The sequence below is a fragment of the Nematolebias whitei genome, chromosome 1 (assembly GCF_014905685.2).
Source record: "Nematolebias whitei isolate Nwh7 chromosome 1, NemWhi1, whole genome shotgun sequence".
Lineage (NCBI taxonomy): Eukaryota > Metazoa > Chordata > Actinopteri > Cyprinodontiformes > Rivulidae > Nematolebias > Nematolebias whitei.
Genome location: NC_056498.1, coordinates 54,849,118 through 54,867,688, shown reverse-complemented (window position 1 = coordinate 54,867,688; position 18,571 = coordinate 54,849,118). Strand labels below are relative to the sequence as shown.

Below are 18,571 nucleotides of genomic sequence, written 5' to 3'. Positions count from 1 at the left end.
AACCCGTTGTTGAAGTAAAATACAGCTTTTGTCACATCCTACACCTGTCTGGCAGTAACACATAAATTAAAATACAACATGGCGTTTATAAAGACATATTTGTTTTTTGGCTCATGACCTATTATCAAAGAATTTGCACTTTTAGGGATTTTCAGGATATATGAATGCTGAAATAAACAAACAAAAAAAAACAATCATCAGTAAGAATAAAGAGTATACCATCAAAGTTCATGTTCAACAATCCAGGTAGAAAATCCAACAAAGTTCAGTCAGGTCATCTGGACAGTTTCTTTTGTTGTTGTTGAGACGTTTTGTCTTTCATCCAAAGGACTTCATCAGTCCGAGGAGCCGCAATAAACTTAGGTTGTTTTCACACCTGATAGTCCAGTAGACTCGGTTCGGTTGGGGACCAATATTCATAACATTTTGTTTACATTTGAGCTGGTGCGTTTGCATTCACACTGCACTGTGCAGTCGAGCCAACCTGTTAAACCAACCTGTTCCCCCACTCGCCTGTGGGGGCGCTGCACCAAGAACTACTGAAAGAAACTATACAAAAACCTCTGAAGACACTTCTTCTGGAAATAAAAACAAAAACAGAGTGGTATCAAGTTTTAGGAGTTATATTTTGTCGTTTTTCAACAATGAACTCAGCATGAGCAGAAGATGAGGCAGAAGACCATGGAGAAAATTGTTTTTCACACAAGGCAGCTGACAGCTCCATATGAGGTAAGAGAAATGCATGTTTGTTTGTCCTGTGCTGTACTCCACTTGTGGAGCGGGGCCCGGTCTGTTTACATTCACACTGCACTCGAACCGCGCTCGAGTTTTCTTTTACCGGACCGAGACCTAGGTTTTAGCCCGGGCCAGAGTTCGCCTTTTTGTTCCGTGACAGAGTTTGATGGCGCGTTCACACCTCCCCAAACGAACCGGACTTCCTAGGAAAATGGGCTAGAGTTCGATTAAAGCGGACTAAAGAGGGCTGGTGTGAATGCACCCTTAGCTATTGCAGTGCAGGTGCACAAATGAAAAACATAGTCCCATAAGCAGTAAGCCCACATAGTGGACCAAACAGTTTGCTAGTGATAAGATGGTTTCTGGGGCCCGCCCTCTCCCCCGTCGAAATGTCTTAATTAAAAAAAAAAAAAGTCCAGATGACCTGACTGCACTTTGCTGAATTTTCTACCTGGATTATTGAACATGAACTTTGATGTTTTGAACCACTTTGGCTATGGCTGCCTTAAGGCTCCAGTATACTCGTGCATTCGTCAGTGCGTGCATACCGGATTAGAGTCGAAGTGGACGCCTGCAGGGCATGTCCATACAAAGCTCAGTTTTTATGACCACATACGCGTACTTTGGACTGTTTGTATGTGACACCAATGTATTAAATTCTCCTTCTTCATCCCTGATTTGGTATAATGGCCTTTTCTTGTTTTTTTCAAGAGGCAAGCGATCTCTTCCTCCTCCGTTGACGCCATGACTGAAATGGTGAGAAATTAAGGAAATTGTCACAAGCAAATTAAAATCAGGCTCAGCGTGTGTGCAGGAGGGTCTGGAGATTTCCTGGTGGGCTGGTCAGATGTGTGGGCTGCAGGGCCAGCACTCCCTGTTTTTTTTAAATATTTTTTTTAGAACTTTTTATTAACAACATATAAACACAGAACAATGCTGCTGGGGCTGCCAGCTTTTTTTTTTGCGACCTGTCAATCAGTCCAGGAGGTGTGTCAGCAAATGACCAATCGGCAAACTCAATTTGTCCCTAAGGTAAACGCCCCTAGTCTGCGGAGCTGGTCTGCAGCCGCTCAAGGTGGACGCTCGAGTATGAAGTTTCAACCGTCTGCAGACAGTGCACGTCAAGTCCGCGCGAGTATACTGGAGCCTTCAAAGGTGTTGATAGGGGAGAGGGCGAGCCCCATAAACCATCTTATCAACAGTAAACTGGTTGGGTGGTACTGGGTTTGTTGTAGCTCCTCGGACTGATGAAGTCCTTTGGATGAAGGATGAAACATCTCAAAAAACAACCATCCAGATGACCTTCCGGAACTTTGTTGGAAAGAGCATACTGCATCTTCAGAACTGTAAATATGTAGCCTACTGATCGCAGCTCACCCAACCACATACTTTGGCCCTCATACAGAAATCTGTCATCAACCCAAACACCTCAGCGACAGTTGCAAACAGGACCACTGCGCCCTTTTCCTGCCAACACTCTGATATCTGGTCTACAAGCTGGAAGTCAGGGGTTAGGGCATGTTAAGCACAAACAGCTCACGAGTCACACCTACGCCTGTCGAATATTACATTATTCCTGACATGGCAAGTTCAGAAGTTACTGACTTGATAACAATAGTGCTGCAATATTTCTTCTTGGTTGATCAACCACAAATTTTCCTCTAAAGAAAATCAATTTGATATTTCAATTTGTAAACGACACAAGAAGAGATATTTGTGGTTAAGACTACGGTTGTACAAAATAAATGGTGACAGGAGGCTGATCCGGTTGAAATCTTTTCAATCAAGTCAGACAACACAAAAAATATCTAAAAAGCTATTCCTTAAAAATGACTTTGGATTATCTCACGGGCTGAACATGCTCTGGCAGCTGCACGTAGTGAATCTATGACAAGAAGCTGGTATGAAATGTGGCACGGCCCCTGAGGACAAACACAAATGAAGGAAATTCTTCACAGTATGAGTGGGTCTCCATTGTGGCTCCAAGTACGTGCATGCTGAAAGAGACTCTTTAGACAATAAAAGAGAAACATTAATCTTTAATGTCCGCAAATCATAAAGTGTAGTCAGACCCAAACAGCAGTTAAGGCAGTATAACCATACCTCTTTAAAATGACAAAATGCTTTCTGTTGATGAATACTGACAATAAGAGAACAATGAGCACATTAAATTTAGGCCGCATAATATATCAGATTTATCCTCACTGCAAAATCAATATCGTCAAGGAAAGCAATAAATCATAGACCTTTATATTTCAAGTACCATATGTTCATCTTGTGCAGGCTGATAAAACATATTAGGTTAATCTAACAGCCCATAAGCTGGGCTGAATTCTGCAAAATTTAGTGCCTCAAATACTTAATCATCTTTAAATATCCAAAATGATTTTTAAGAGTTTCATAATTGCAATATAACTGGGAACTAAATGAGTGATTAAACCTCTTCCAAAATATACAAAATATCTTCAGCAAGTTCTGAGTCTGCTCCAGGGTCTTTTCTCAATTGGACAAATCTGGAAAAACTCCAGAAGAGACAACCTGGAGGAATCCTACTCTGAAGCCTGAACCACCTCAGCTGACTTCTTTTCAATGAGGAGAAACGGCTCCACGCTGAGCTCTCCCTGGATGAGATATCTCGCTACATCTCTAAGGCCAAACCCAGCCATCCTACAGAGTAGGCCCATTTCAGCTGCTTGAATCCAGGATGTTGTTCCATCAGTCATTATCCATACCTCATACCACAGGATAATCAGACATAGACCAGCTTTGCCTTAAAGCTCAGTCCCTTTTTCACTACAACCTAGAAAAACGTACTGAGACAAGTCCCTGAGCAGTTAAGTTGTCTCCCACTCCATACCATCACTCACGAATTAGATTATTTGATACTTAAACTAAATTGCTTGCTGCAGAGACTTAACTCTGACTCGGTGGAAGCATTTTGCTTTTTCTCTGTTGAGAACCACCACCTCAGACTTCTAGGAGTTGACTCTCATCTGGGCTGTTTCACACTTGGCTACAAACCTCCCTGTTGCGTGTTGAAAGTCGTGGCCTGAAGACGCCGCCAGAACCACAACATCTGCAAAAAATAGGGACAGGTCCACAAGGTTCTCAAATCTCAAGCATCAGCAATTTACTTGAAACAGAATCCTGGTTTATCTATAGGACGGTGCTCTATCAGAGTCTGATCTTCACATGTGTTTCTAGTAGTTTATATTAAAACAAGTACAGTAACGTTTTCTGAAGAGTTTAAAAAGGCGTTAATGCTCATCAAGAAGCTAAAAGAGTTCAACTCTACAAATTAACCAGTCAGCCAAACTTGACCTTCCTTGAAGTAGCTAACTTACGAACATTTCTCTAGGAGCAAGATGTGTAAACAAACGGAGTCTCGTTTACACTGACGCAGAACAATTTTCACAAAGCTGTAATCATGAGAGCAATTAAAATCATGAAAATGACAAAGGTTGAAGGAGAAAGCAACTGATTTCCCAGAAGGCCATTACTGACGATTATCAATGACGATTTACAACCTATTTGTGCCCAAACTATTTCATACTTTGAGATTGCTGATTTGTATAAGTACTGTTGATACAAATTCAAACTAAAAGGTAACTAAGACAAGTCATTACGGTACTTGAGTATTCTAATACTACTTGAATGATTATGAACACTAATCCCCAGTTATGGTTTAATATAATCATAAAAACAACTAGCGGCAGCAAAGTTAATGAAAACAAATCCAAAGGGGACGTGACGTAGTGTTTGGCTTTATTCAGCAACAGCTTGTTGAGGTTACCAGTATAACGAAAACAGTGCTGCAGGTGCATTTCACAAGCAAGGAAGTTACGCTACTGTCACACAGCCAAAACACAGGAAACCCTACGGACCAGACAGAACCCTGCGTATGTACACATCCAACACCTTCAGCCATGGAAGTATGCATGACCTTAAAGAGGATATCCTTACAAAAGAATTTAAGAAAACACAGCTGATGTTTTTCTTGCATCCTAAACATCCTATTACAAAAATTTACTTAAACTGCATCGGCTGCATTTATTTACTCAGACTGGTGGAGGAAAATATAGGAAAAACGTTCAGCGCGTCAGGAAATGTATTTATTAGGTACAAAAAATAAAGACTGGGAAATAAGACTTCTAAAATACCACAGAAACAAGTAATATTTAAGCAATATTTTGCTTTTGTAATCCCTTTCCCATTTCGGACAATTTTGTAAATACTTTTAAGGCAATTTTCTTACTCTAAACCATATAAACAGTGGAATTAAGTTTAGTTAGACAATGAGAAAGAAGCGCTACATCCCGTTACCTTTGTTTTGTTAACCATTTTCTGAAGACTCGAGTTGTCAGGCTTATTACGATTTCCCTTGGCGTCTGTGAGAGCAGCTGCAACCAAACATTCATTTTCTCCACCTACATATGAAAACAAGATAAACAATTTAAAGTAGGTGGTGGGAGTGTCACTCAAGCTATCACACAGCTGTGGGTGTTTTTATTTGTTCATTTCTAGCACCGTTACCCACGACTGTGCACTGACACTGAAAACAGGATTTTACTTTGTTTAATAGCCACCAACTGCATCCAGACTAACAAAAAACTCAACTTCTGAAAGAAATTAAAATAACCTCTTTTTACGATGACACAAAAAAAGTCAAAACTAATGAGGATTCAGGTAAACCTTTTTGGATGACAGTTTAATTATATTACCAGTATTTATAAATGCCAGCTTAGATTTTAAACTTTTTAAGATATAAAGTTTGTCAGACCATCAGGATGCCTCGGGAAAAGGGGAAAAATAATTTCCTTCATCCAGTCAATGCCCCAACTCGTTTTTCTTTTTTCTCTGCACTTGCTCTCGTGCAAGGCGGATGCCTTTTCTCTCCCGCTCCTATTCTCCTCCTGCTTTTTTCTGCTCTCTGTCTGTGTATCGGAGCTCCTATGACACATCTTCCGAAACGAAAAACAACTGTCATGGATCTAGTCAGCTGGACTTTCAACTAGGGGTCTGATTTCCGTAATTTTGGGAAATAGGCCGATACTTGCGTGAGAAACTGAATTGACCAATTTTTTAGTTTTAACAATTGTCTGAACTTCATTTATATTTCAGAGCACTACTTCATGGCCAGTTAAAACAAGTTTGTATTGTTTCTAGGATATTGCTCAAGGGTATGTTTTTCAATAACATAATTTTGGAAAATTGAAAGTGCATTGTGACCCGATAACACCTGACAGCGTCGCTTATAAAACAAAATCGGTATCGGCCAAAATTGGAATCAGCAGATCAGACTTTTTAGAAATCTGTGATCAGCCAGAAAACTGCAATCGGTGCACCCCTACTTTCAACGCAGTTGACAAAATCTTTTCAACAAAGCGACAGGGTCCTGCTGAGACTCAGGCAGCAGGATACGTCATGAATCCGTGGGGAGTTTGGGAGCTGATGTGTTTTTTCATTTTGTCTCAGGAGGACGCAAAAGTTGTTTATATAATTGGATTCATGATAGCAGTGTTTCTGCTTTTTGGCATCGGTGGATTCCTGTTATCAGCTATTAAGGAAGACAGTTGCAGCAATTTCAGAAATGGCAAAACTGCCAAGTCTGTGAAGGTTTGGTTCGTACTCTGAGTACTCAAAATTAGCTGATTTACGAGCTAAACCGTAAGATGGAAGTGATTAGTGAGAATCGCAGGCCACCTGCAGCTTCTGGGACTCGCCAGCATGTTGGAGACGACCTTGGAGTAGGCTCATAAGCACGGACCAGTGGAATATCCACAAATCTGGCCATTTTGGGTCTTGAAAGTATCAGCAGGACTCAAGGCTGACGGAAAAAAAGTCTGCCTGAAAAAAATCAACAATTGTGGCTTATCTGAATCTGACTCCCCCGGTTGGCCTCAAAAGCAGGCCGACTTATCAAATTTCTCCTGGGATAAGTGCAAACTAAGGAAAAGCTTCATCTAGCGCAACCCCCCCAAATAACTTCTGTGAAGGCTTATCAGAACTGTCCCCGCTAACAAACATCTTATCAGGACTATGGTCTATCTGGAAGTCCTTAATGGACAAATCTCACCATCAAATGCACATGTAATGTGTTTATACATGTTCAACCTTTATTTATACAGGTTAATCCCATTGAGCCTCGGACACTCATTTACAAGAGAGACCTAAAAAAAAGTGCTTGCTGGCAGTTTTTTGAGGTCTTAAATCGTGTCTTGATAGAACAAAGTGTGAAGAGTTTTTTTTTTGGTAATGCCACTATCTTATACTCATGGTTTTTACCCTTTTCCATCTAAAAAGGTATTCTGTAAAAAGATATGGGGCCGCACTCTAGTAGCAGCAGCAACTTGCACTCCGCCCATCTTTCGGACGACTGTAAATGGTCTGTACTTATATAGCACCTTTCTATCTGATCAAAATACTCAAAGCGCTTTACAACACAAGCTGTGCTCTCATTTACCCATTCATACAGCACTCTACTAGATCTATACAACGCTAATTGAACAAATTATTCTAAAGAAACTAATCAGTGCTTTAGATCACATTCATACACCGATGGGACACACATCAGAGGCAATGAAGGGTTCAGTGTCTTGCCCAGGGACACTTCGGCATGTGACTGCTGGTGGATTAGAACCCCCAACTCTTGCATTGGAGGACGACTGCTCTAACCACTCAGCCACAGCCGCCCTTGCAAGAACATAATTTCACTGTATTTCGGTACATTGTAAATAATGCTTAATTTAATTAATTTTTTGAATCCATGGGGCTTTTATCAGTTGCTATGTGGTGTAGTTTGTATTGATGTAGTACATCAATGAAACATTCCCAGTCCATCTGTGGGGTAACCGAAACAAACCATCATGTGCACTCACTGTCCATTGGTTACTTTTTGATAAACCAATAACACCAACAGGTTGTCTTTAAAATGTGGGCAGGAATAAAAAAAATATACAAACTCCTCAGAAACTCCCCAGCTGAAATTTCAACGTTTGACATCCAAAGATTCCTAAATAACCAGAGGAAAAGGCTCATGAGGCTTTATTCCCCTCTAAAATTCATTTTACTTGTTAAATTTGGCTTTTAACTTTTGTGAAGGGGCTCTTCTGATTGATCACTTTTACCTCATAATAAAACAAATAACCTATTACTTGAAAAATCAAGTCAACTATTAAAAAATTTCTGCATCATTCAGTGTATTAGTCCATAAAACTCAATCCAACTCAAACACCTCTGGCAAATTTTAAACTAAAATATTCAATATAAAACATCACTTGAGGAAATAACTTCTGGAAGAATCAGAATCGTCTTTAAGAAAAAATAAAGCTGTTCAAGGTACGAGTGGAGTAAATTTAAAATGCTTTTTAATTTTGCATTTTGTTTCTTGTACTCATAGGAGCGCACCTGTACCTTAAATTTGTGAACATATTGAAAAGGCTTCATCTTTATTGTAAATCTTTTTTTTTTTTTGATATGGCATTTAAATTCATTGAAAAACTTAAGCTTAAAGTAAAATAAAATTGAACATTAACCTCAGATTTGAAAAACCAAGCCGGTCAATCATTTGCATTTACTTAATTTCACATTCAATAAGGAAAACTTTTGCGTTCTAAAAACAGAAACTTAAAATAGCACAAAAAATAATTAATAAATCACAGTACTGAATTTATTATGACTATGAAATTTTCTAGATTCTGTGATCCATATTACTCACTTTCCACAGTGTGAGAAAGACCAGAGTTTTTTTGCTGCTCCAGACCTGGGATGTCCTCTGTCTGTGACGACGGTGGTCCTGATGTAGATGCTGAGCTACATTTTCCTGCATCACCGGTACTTTTACTGGCACTTGTAAATTCCAGAGGGTTTTGCTTCTTAGTCTCAAGTTCAACACAAACACTTTCACAGTTAGATGCTGACAGAGATGTCTTGACATCCTGTTTTTGAAGACACTCACTGATTTCATCAGAATGCTGATTGAGCTTTTCACCGCTAGAACTTTTATCCATTTTCTGCATTTTATTGTAAGTGCTAAAGTTTTCACTTTGTCTTTGTTTTCTTTTTTTCAGGACAAAGTCCAACTCAAATGGAATCCTAATGTTGCTTTCGACAGGTAGATCGGGCAAAAGAGACCTTTTGTGATTTGCAGGAGAGAAATAGTCTTCAAACACATCAGCATCTGCATCAGCCGAACTCGAGGCAACAACTTTTTGTTCACTGGATAGAGTGAAAGATCGCACCAAGGCAGAGAATGACAGTCTGGCTTTTCTAGGCGTTTTCAGTTCTGGTGTTTTTGACAGGCAAGTTTCTTTTGAGATACCATTTGCTGAATCAACTAATGTTGCTGATGTTGAAAGAAAACTTGAAGAAATCACAGCATTAGGAGATAAAAAGGATTTAGTTTCCTTAAAAGATGCATCTGCAGGAGTTTTCTTCTTCTTAGTTTCAGATTTACTGGCTGATTTTATCGGTGGCTGCCTTTTGTCTTTTGGAAAAGTCTTGCTTTTTTCAGGTTTGTCCTGGATAGGACTCTCTAAATCGTCTCCAAATTTCATTTTCTCTGCTACTTTTTTCCTCGCTGAAGCCCTTCTTGGTGTTATTAGTTTGTTTCTCTCTTGATCCTCCTGGATGTCAATACCAGGACTGTCTGGTGCACTTGAAATTCGCTTTGGGACGTCACGGCAAGGTGAGAGCCAGGGCTTCATAGAATCTTGTTCAAGATGGTCATCATTTCTAAAATCAAAATCCAGCTTCTCCACAACTTTATCCGGTGAGCAACCATGCTTTGCAACAGAAGGACTGGAATCGTCATCTGACTGATCTACTGTATAGTGGAGGAAAAAAAGAGAAAATTTATTTTTTAAATTTATTTAAAAAGTCAGCAGTGTTTTTAGTTAAATGCATGTTTCAGCCACTGTACTCTTACTCTTCACAATATCACACTACTGTATTGTACACTACACACATCCACTGTGAAACGGAGGCGAAATACACAAGATGCTGTTTCAGAAGGAGTCATACGACAAAAAACAGAAAACATAATATTTTCTCAGAAGCTGAAATAAACTAAAAACAATGCTGTGATGTAATCCCTGAAAAAATCTATCCAACATTTTCTCTCTATAACAAAATATTGTTAAATAAGATGCTTTTCTTGCTTGCTACAAAGGCAAAGACGATGATAATGTTTTATCAATGTGTTTGTGTCTGTTTGTCTGATGCATTAGCAAAATATCTGGAGGTATTTTATTGAAACTCACAGAAAGTAGTGACTAGATGTTCAGCTAAAACTGATTAACTTTTGGAGGCAACTCATTCTCAGCACATGCTGTACTTTAAGTACAAAATAATAGTCATGTTCCTCTAAACTTAAATTACTTTGCATGAAGATTAACCAATTATGTTTTCTGGATTAAAAAAAAATTTGTTTGGTTAAAACGTCTGTTTTACTGTGCATACCAAAATTTTTTATTTTACCCAATTAATTAAGTGTAAGGCACTAACAGTCATAATATAGGCTTAGTTGGTAGTCTAAAGAGAAAGCCAACTGTTCAACAAAACTAAAAAATAAATACTCGACAATGATCAGTAACAAGATCACACTCGGTTTTCTTACACTGAAATCTGAAGACAGTAGGTGTGCTTCCAAGAGAAGGCTTCAGCTCGGTGTGTGAACAAGATTCTGACATTTGAGAGGCTGAAAGGCAGCAACAGTCAAATCAATTTGCTGTCATTTCAAATGTCATAAAATGCATCAACTAATTGTCACTTTAACAGGAGACATTACTGCAGTTTTTCTCACCTGTAGGTGAAAGGTTTTCATGTTGGGCTTTCATCTCTTTTAGGCGCTGTGTCATGTATTCGACCCTTTTTAAACCAGGGCTGTAGATTATTCCATTCTTCTCATCTATAACGACTGGTGACAAGTCTTCAACTATAAATAAAGAATAGGGATGAGACGGCACATTATATTCTCTGATTTAAAGTAAAACATATCCCAATGCAGTTCGAGCTGCTTACCCAGAGGTGTCTTTGGCGGCAAGTCGTTCATCATCTTTTCCAGTTTCTTCTTCAAACGCCAGTCATTCTCAGTTGTTTGCACTGGATAATCTTTTGGTAGCATACAAAGATGCTACATGAAACATAAAAACACAAAATGTTTTCAAGCAAAAAAAACAACAACACATTTTACACCTCCAGGTAGAGTTGCATTCAGGCCTAAAATAATCCAACCTGGCCCGGCCTTAGCCCGTAAGCATTTTTACCAAGCCCGACCCAACAAATCAATTGTAATTACAGGCCTGAACCCGAAAAAATAACCAGACATTTTTTTAATTAAACTTTTACTGCTTTTGCAAGAAAACCAATTTGATATGATATTTTTAAAAACGTATTTCAAAGAAAGGAAGATATAAGATTTCTTGTTTATAAACAAGTCACCAAATGGATATTAACAAAACAAATACCGGTAGCCTAAAAAAAAAATCTACTCTAAAGATTGGCTATTATACAGATGAACAAAATTATTTTTAGAGCAAAATTATTTGGAAAAAATGAGGCTATTTTAACTGAACGCGCTGCTCACTTCGGCTTTTGTAGCTTCAGATGCTGTAACTTCCTTCACTGCAGATGACAGCAGTGTGCGAGCGGGACGTGCGCGGCCGATGATCCGGTTGTCCATCTGAAGCTTAACACGACTTTTTTAAACCTCTTTCAACCAGCCTGTAAGACCTGAGCGTGCACCTGACACACATCAGCAGGTTTCACTGCGCTGGCTTTGTAGAGTGAGTTCTCCCATTTTTAGCCTTTGTTTAATACTTTCCAGCTCCATTATGTCACTTGGTCAATTGCAAATCCTCAGATGTGTGATAAGAGCAAAGGGCAGGCGGGGCCACTTGTGCAATTAAAACCCCATCCAAAGTCAGACCCGGCACGCCCATCAAGCACATAATTTTGGCCAGACCCAGCCCGAATTTCGGGTCGGGGGCTTGGGCAAAAATCGCAGCTCTACCTCCAGGTATGCTCTCGCATTAAAAAAAATCTGAATAGAGGAGAAATTAACACCTCCAGATTTTTTTTTAGATAAAAGGGTTCTTTGCAAGATTAGCTTGTTGAATTCTGTAATTTCAGGACTATTGAACGCACCTGAATAAAAGCCGCACCCAATAAATAAAAAAATTATAATAATTTGTACATATATAGGCCGCGCTTGTCAATAAGCTGCGGGTGTCTTTGTTTAACATGAGATATTTATACAGAAAGATTTTTTTAACTTTTAATTATATACATACCAGTAACATACACAAATACATATAGTAAATGTTTTTTTTTCCTGAACAATACCTGCAACACAGCTGGTAAAAAAAAAAAAATACAGTAGCCTACCAGGAAGTCATTGATTGTTATCTTCATATTCCTCCTGCACAAGCTTGTGCTGTGCTCCTGCTCGGATGTCGGGATCTATCGGCAGACTTGAGCAAAAGTAGCTCTGAACATGCAGGGGAGTCCCCCCTCACATGCAGAGGAATCCCCCGTTCTCTCCTCCCCTCCCCGTTTCATTGGTCCACTGTGACCCATTAGGTAATTTCATTGTTCACATTTTTTTTAAACCTTTATTTAAACAGGTAGTTTGCAAAGTCTTCGTGCAAATTAGTTCGCTGTGGTGACCCCTGACGAAGGGAGCAGCCAAAAGAAGAAAAATTATTATACAGGTAGTCTCATTAAGTCACAAGGACCCATACCCCAAGAGCCGTGTATTGGGCAACTATGCGAGCGCTCAGGTGTGACGAGAATAAATGTTTTGGTGGAACGAAGCTCGTTAGCCCGTCAAAAAAAATCCATAAATTAGCCGCAGCATTGTATAAGCCGCAGGGTTCAAAGAGTATGAAAAAAGTAACAGCTTATAATCCGGAAATTACAATATGATAGAAATATCTTATCTAGACCGTGACCCTGGGTTTTCGATCTGCTCAGAGACGGATTGTAATAGGATTATGACCCAGTTCTGACCGGTTTAAACAGGGCCAGCAACTCTAAAAAAGAAAAAAGTCTCCCAGGGATTCTGTATCTGTCAAAGAATAGATTTGTATTTATTTATCATTTCTTTATTGGCTCGCCAAACCACACAGAGAGGCTTTTCTACATCCCGTTATTTTTCCTGACACATCAGACCACATAAGAGCTAATGAGATTGCACTTAGTCCGCCCCTCTTATCCACATGATAGACTGCGCTCCCGGAAGAAGGCGGAGCCTAGGCCCAATATAGTTGTAAGGCAATGTGTCATCCACCCCTTCCAGTCCTTGATCTCGCATCACATTGTATCGGAGAGGCCAGCGCTGTAAACTGTAACCTTTTCCTGCCTTGATTTAATACAATTGGTAAACTGAATTCACATTTCCTTGATTTATTGAGATAGAGTTACTACTTCTGAAGGAGTCCGAGCTGGGAACCTCTTGGATGGCTCAACAGATACATACAAATATCTGAATAAAATTAATAAGACTGGGATGGTTTGGACATGTCCCGAGGAGGGACAGTGGGTATATTGGTTATTAGAAATGCAGCTGCCGGGAAAAATACAAAGAGGAGATATATGGATGTAGTTAGAGAGGACATCTAGGTGGAGTGAGGACAAAGGATGCAGAGGACTGAATAAGATGGAGGAGAATGACTCACTGTGGCGACCCCTGAAGAGGAAAACGCCAAAAGAAGATGAATGATTAAAATAAAGTTCAGTTCAATTCAGTTTACTTATATAGTGCAAAGTCACAAGAGAATTTATCTCAGGGCACTGAACAGAAACATTCATATATAAAAAATAATAATTTAACACTATTTATCTGAGGATCAGACTGCTTTGAGTTTAACTTCATTGCAGAACTCTCATCTTGAGCAAGCATGAAGGCAACAGTGGAAAGGAAAAACTCCCTCATGAGAAAGAAACCTTTAGCAGAACCAGGCTCTGGACAAGCGGCCATCTGCTTCGACCGGCTGGGTTTGGTAGGAACAGATACACAATGGCAGGTCAAGAATCACATGTTAAGATAGAAATAATATAAAATGAAAACTATTCAATTTTAACAATTCATTTAAGGAAATGAGGTCAGTTTGTCCTCTAATAGACTAAGCCTATAGCAGCATAACAAGCTAACCCTAATTATAGGATTTATAAAGGAAAGTCTTAAACCCAGACTGCCGAGTCTTAAAACTGGACAATGTGTCAGCCCTACGAACAAAAACTGGAAGTTGGTTCCACAAGAGAGGAGCCTGATAACTGAAAGATCTCCCTCTCATTCTGCTTTTAAAAACTCTAGGGACCACGAGTAAGCCTGCAGTCTGAGAGCAAAGTGCTCTGTTAGGATAATATGGAACAATAAGATCTCGAATATAAGATGGAGCTAGGTTGTTGAGAGCTTTGTAGGAAGTAAGATTTTGAATTCAATTCTGGACTTATAAATAAATAATCTAATAAAATAAATGATGTAACCTGTGTGTTTCCACCTCTGGAAAATATTGTTAACGCTGGCAATTATTTATTTGATCACACAAGTCATTTTATTTAGATTGCGGTTTATAAAACCTCATTAACCTGCAATAAATGCATAAATATTAATCAGATGTAAATTTGAACTAACTCACCTTCCTGTTCTTCATCACTGGATTGCTTTCATCATTTAAGGCTGGAAATAACTCCTCATCTGCATGGACACCATTTTCATAGCAACTAAAGACATTGGAGTAAAAGAACAAACATCAGTGAACTTTATGGCGATGCATCATGATAGAGCCAAATTGTTCAAATAAATGAAAATTTAAAAAAAATCTCTGAAAAATTACTCTCACCTTTTTACCCACAAAACAGACACAAGTCGTATGTCACCATTTTTTGCTTTTCTCCATGTAGCCGGATGACCATTGTGGAATACTACATGTGTGACGCGTTTGTTAAATCTTTGTGACACCTTTCAACAAAATAAGCTCGAGTTAAAGCACAGTATGTAAATTGAACAAAGACAGTTGTGCAAAAAAAGCCATTTTACCTCAGCTCCAATTTCTTCCAGTTGCTGAATGAAAATGTTTGAATAGTTTGCTCTTTTTTCTGATGACCACACATCAACATAGGCAACAACGTCTGCAGACACATTGAGCAGAAACAATACACTCAGTAACAACAAGCTAATCATGGATTTGTACAAGTAGTAAAATCAAAGACCTCCAATATACCTTTAAGGACTGAAGATTTGTTGCTTGAGGTCATCACTGACATCTTTATCGCCAAGAAACAGTTACTAAAAAAGATAGAATTGTACAACAGAAAAGGTCATGGTGGCACTTGCTGTGATTCATTTAACACAGCAATCTGATTAAAGGGATATAAAACCACTATAAATCATACATGTATTTTGTGTTGATCAGATATTTCAATCAGATAATAGAGTATAACAGCACAATTTTTTTTTATTTTAAGCAAAAATTTGAATGCATTTTTAAGTAAAACCACAATCATACCAGTCTACTACAGGACTGGCTTGCTTGCAATGTAGATTTTCATTTTGCTACCAAATAAAGAAAACTGTAAGAAAACCAGTACCCGAGAGCAGCAATGAACACAATATTAACATCAAATATGACTTTATTGTCGTACGACTATATTCTCGTAATACTATGACTTTATTCTCATTCATAATGTATTTTTTCTTAGCGTGGCCCTAAAGCTCCGTCACACTAAACTAATAACGTGTTGTTTGTTTGTAAGTACTTGTTAGCATTGTTAGCTAGCATGAAACGATTATTACTTCCGTATAACGATGGCATACGCATTACTCACGAATTTTAAACGTTAAAGCTCTAAAGTACCAAGCTGTCAGCTCTCGGCACCTGTTTAGTACTTACTTTACGTGACGGGGAGGTCTGAAGCTTATTAAGAAGAACTAAACTGAACTAAACTCACAACCTTGCACGTCGTTGGCGCTTGCAGTTTGAATCGCAAAGAATTCTGGGATACACTTGAAATCATTGGCTGATAGTTCCTACGTCACTTCCGTTACAAAAGAGGTGCTTTTTTTTTTTTTATTTGAAATGGACTCTAGCAGAGCCCTGTAAAGAGCTCTCTTTACAGGGCTCTGGACTCTAGGCTTGAATTGTATTTATTTATTTATTTTATTTGTTTGTTCATTTATTTGTTGATAAATAAATAATAAATTTATGATAAATAAACAAACAAAACAATGCATTTGTTTGTTTATTTATTTGTTTAATCAGTGCAGTATTTTTAGTAGATAATTTGTAGAAACTTTTCTCAAACAGAATCTGAAAAACTGGTGCACTTGTGACACGATGTAGACTTGCTTTGCTTTGTCAGAAACTCCAGAAGACTCAGGTGGAGGCCTCAACAATCACCTGGATCAAAGACTACCTGACAAACAGACCACAGTTTGTGAGACTGAAGGGTTGTGTGTCTAACCAGGTGGTCAGTAGCTCAGGAGCACCACAGGGGACTGTACTCTCACCATTCCTTTTCACTCTGGACACCTCAGATTTCCAGTACAAAACAGACTCCTGTCATCTGCAGAAATATTCAGATGACTCTGCAGTGATCGGGTGTATCAGAGATGGACAAGAAGCTGAGTACAGGGAACTGGTGGACCACTATGTGGCATGGTGTGGAAACAGAAACAGGTCTAACCCTATTTACATCATGGGAGAAGAAGTGGAGGTGGTGGAGAAGTATAAATATCTTGGGGTTCACCTGGACAACACTCTGGACTGGAAATGCATCAGTGAAGCCATCTACAAGAAGGGACAGAGCAGACTACTTCTTGAGGAAGCTGAAGTCCTTCAACATTTGCAGCAAGATGCTGCATATCTTCTATAAGCCTGTTGTAGAGAGCACTATCTCTTCTGCCATCATCTGCTGGGGGAGCAGCACCAGAGCAAGTGACCTTAAAAAGATCAACAAGCTCATAAGGAAGGCTGGCTCAGTTCTGGGGACTCCTCTAGAACCTTTGGAGATGATTGTACAAAGAAGGATTCTTCATAAAATTAATTAATAAAGTACTTTTGAATTGAATTGAATTGAATCTATTTTAGCTGGACATCAAAATAAGTTATTCATAAATTTACAAGGTGATTTAGAATAACGGTTCAAAAATGTTTTGGCTTCTGACCACCCAAGTAACAATGGCAATGACCTCTCAATAACCTTGGTTGGACTGCAGAAACATAGTTAAAAATGTAAATACATAAAGATATAATCACAACGCAAACAACCTAAAGTCATATAAGGCAACTTTTTTCATTTGTGACCATTCTTTTAATATTTTGCATTTATAATTGTAAAAATTGTCCTTTAGGAATTTTAGGAATATTAATTTTTTTTTTGAGTTCCTGAATTGCGCCGCTCAAGGTGGCTGCACATTGGAGCAGCTTTGTTACTTTCATTCTGAGATTTTGCTTTTGGAAACTTTAATTCCTCTTTTTCTGGATGTAAGTCACATTTTTTGGATGATTGTTTCTTCTGGTATCAGATGCTGTGCAGCTGGAAGGATTTTTACTGAAACTTTTTTAGTTTTGGACATTTGTTATGATGCGTAACCATAGCAACGAAGCAGTTTTCTACAACCAACAGCAGCTGATTAACATCTCAAAGGCTCAAATAATATCTCAACTACAGCCCCAAATCTCAAATGAGTTGAAAAAGATGTTCTGTGGATGCATTCTCATCTACCTGCCAGCTGTGCTTGAGTGCCGGGCATCCTGGAACTGGCAGGAAGCATGGCTCATGACAGCGGAAGGACGGGATCGTCCCTCGGCACCTGCGGTTGTCTGTCCACAGCGACGAGGGGCTCAGCGGGCTGCTGGGAGGAATGGCCATCGCTCTGGGAGGAGTTCTGCCCGGCATTCGGGCAGTCCTGCAGCCCGGGGAAGCCGAGAGGCCAGTCGAATCTGGGTGGACAGATCTGCATCTGCAGCCAGTTTCTTAGGATCCACTGGGGGATGGACCTTTATAAGAGATCCTTCCTGTCTACAGCCATCAGTATCTATAACATCTCTTAATGAAATGAGGATAATGAGTTACAGCAACAAATAATTTCCCTTTGTGTACTATTTTTATTTCCTTTTGCTGTTTATTTTACAAGACAGAAATGAGCAAGGCAACAATAAAGAAATTATTTAGTAGTGAATAAATTAGGAAAACCACTTGTAGGATTATTAAATAAATCATTTCTGAATAAACTCAGAAACCTACATTGTCACACAATAAAAGCAAGCATTAGAATTAGACTGATGAATTAAAGTTGCATGCAATATAATTAAAAATGTAGTCATTCCTCGCATTATTTCCATCATAAAAGAAAATTATACAGTTTAATTGTATTATATAGCCAAATAAAAATACCCATGATGAATGCTTGAAGTCAACCAAAGCAAATTCAAACTATGTTGCAAAGCACGTTTTCTTAATCTTTTTTAGTCACAGTAATCACAAAACAGACCAAGTCTTTCTTAATGATAAAAGCTTTCACTTCACAAATGCCTTAAATGTAAAAAAGTGACGGAATTAAAAAATTACTACAAGGCTCCACCTTAGTTGTTCTTTTTCTGTCAGTGTGGCATAATGTAGTTTACGTTTCCACAACAGATCTATATGCTCTTTTTCAAAATATGACAACACCCCCCCCCCCCCCCCCATCAACACACATTTTTTTTTTAAATTTTGAAGTTGTACAGAATAAGAAAAAAACACATTATCAGACATTTCACTTCAACTGCTGACAAAACAAGAGTTTAAAACACTACGGCTGTACGGTTGTGTACATGTTTAAATAGTGGCC

At 38.8% G+C, this 18,571-nt stretch overlaps 1 protein-coding gene across 1 annotated transcript in view; it reads right to left on the bottom strand.

The window, feature by feature from the left end:
* The window catches only part of mcph1 (microcephalin 1), a 42,697-nt gene extending 26,979 nt beyond the window's left edge, over window positions 1-15,718 (bottom strand). Inside the window, exons 1-10 of the mRNA XM_037685371.1 lie at window positions 15,630-15,718; window positions 14,961-15,025; window positions 14,777-14,868; window positions 14,580-14,698; window positions 14,376-14,460; window positions 10,756-10,867; window positions 10,538-10,669; window positions 10,352-10,432; window positions 8,453-9,559; window positions 5,059-5,162 (exon numbers count right to left, since the gene is read on the bottom strand). Coding sequence (XP_037541299.1) covers window positions 5,059-5,162; window positions 8,453-9,559; window positions 10,352-10,432; window positions 10,538-10,669; window positions 10,756-10,867; window positions 14,376-14,460; window positions 14,580-14,698; window positions 14,777-14,868; window positions 14,961-15,003 — 1,875 coding nt within the window. The 5' untranslated portion in view covers window positions 15,004-15,025; window positions 15,630-15,718. The remainder of the gene's footprint in view (window positions 1-5,058; window positions 5,163-8,452; window positions 9,560-10,351; window positions 10,433-10,537; window positions 10,670-10,755; window positions 10,868-14,375; window positions 14,461-14,579; window positions 14,699-14,776; window positions 14,869-14,960; window positions 15,026-15,629) is intronic.
* Window positions 15,719-18,571: the final 2,853 nt, after the last annotated feature.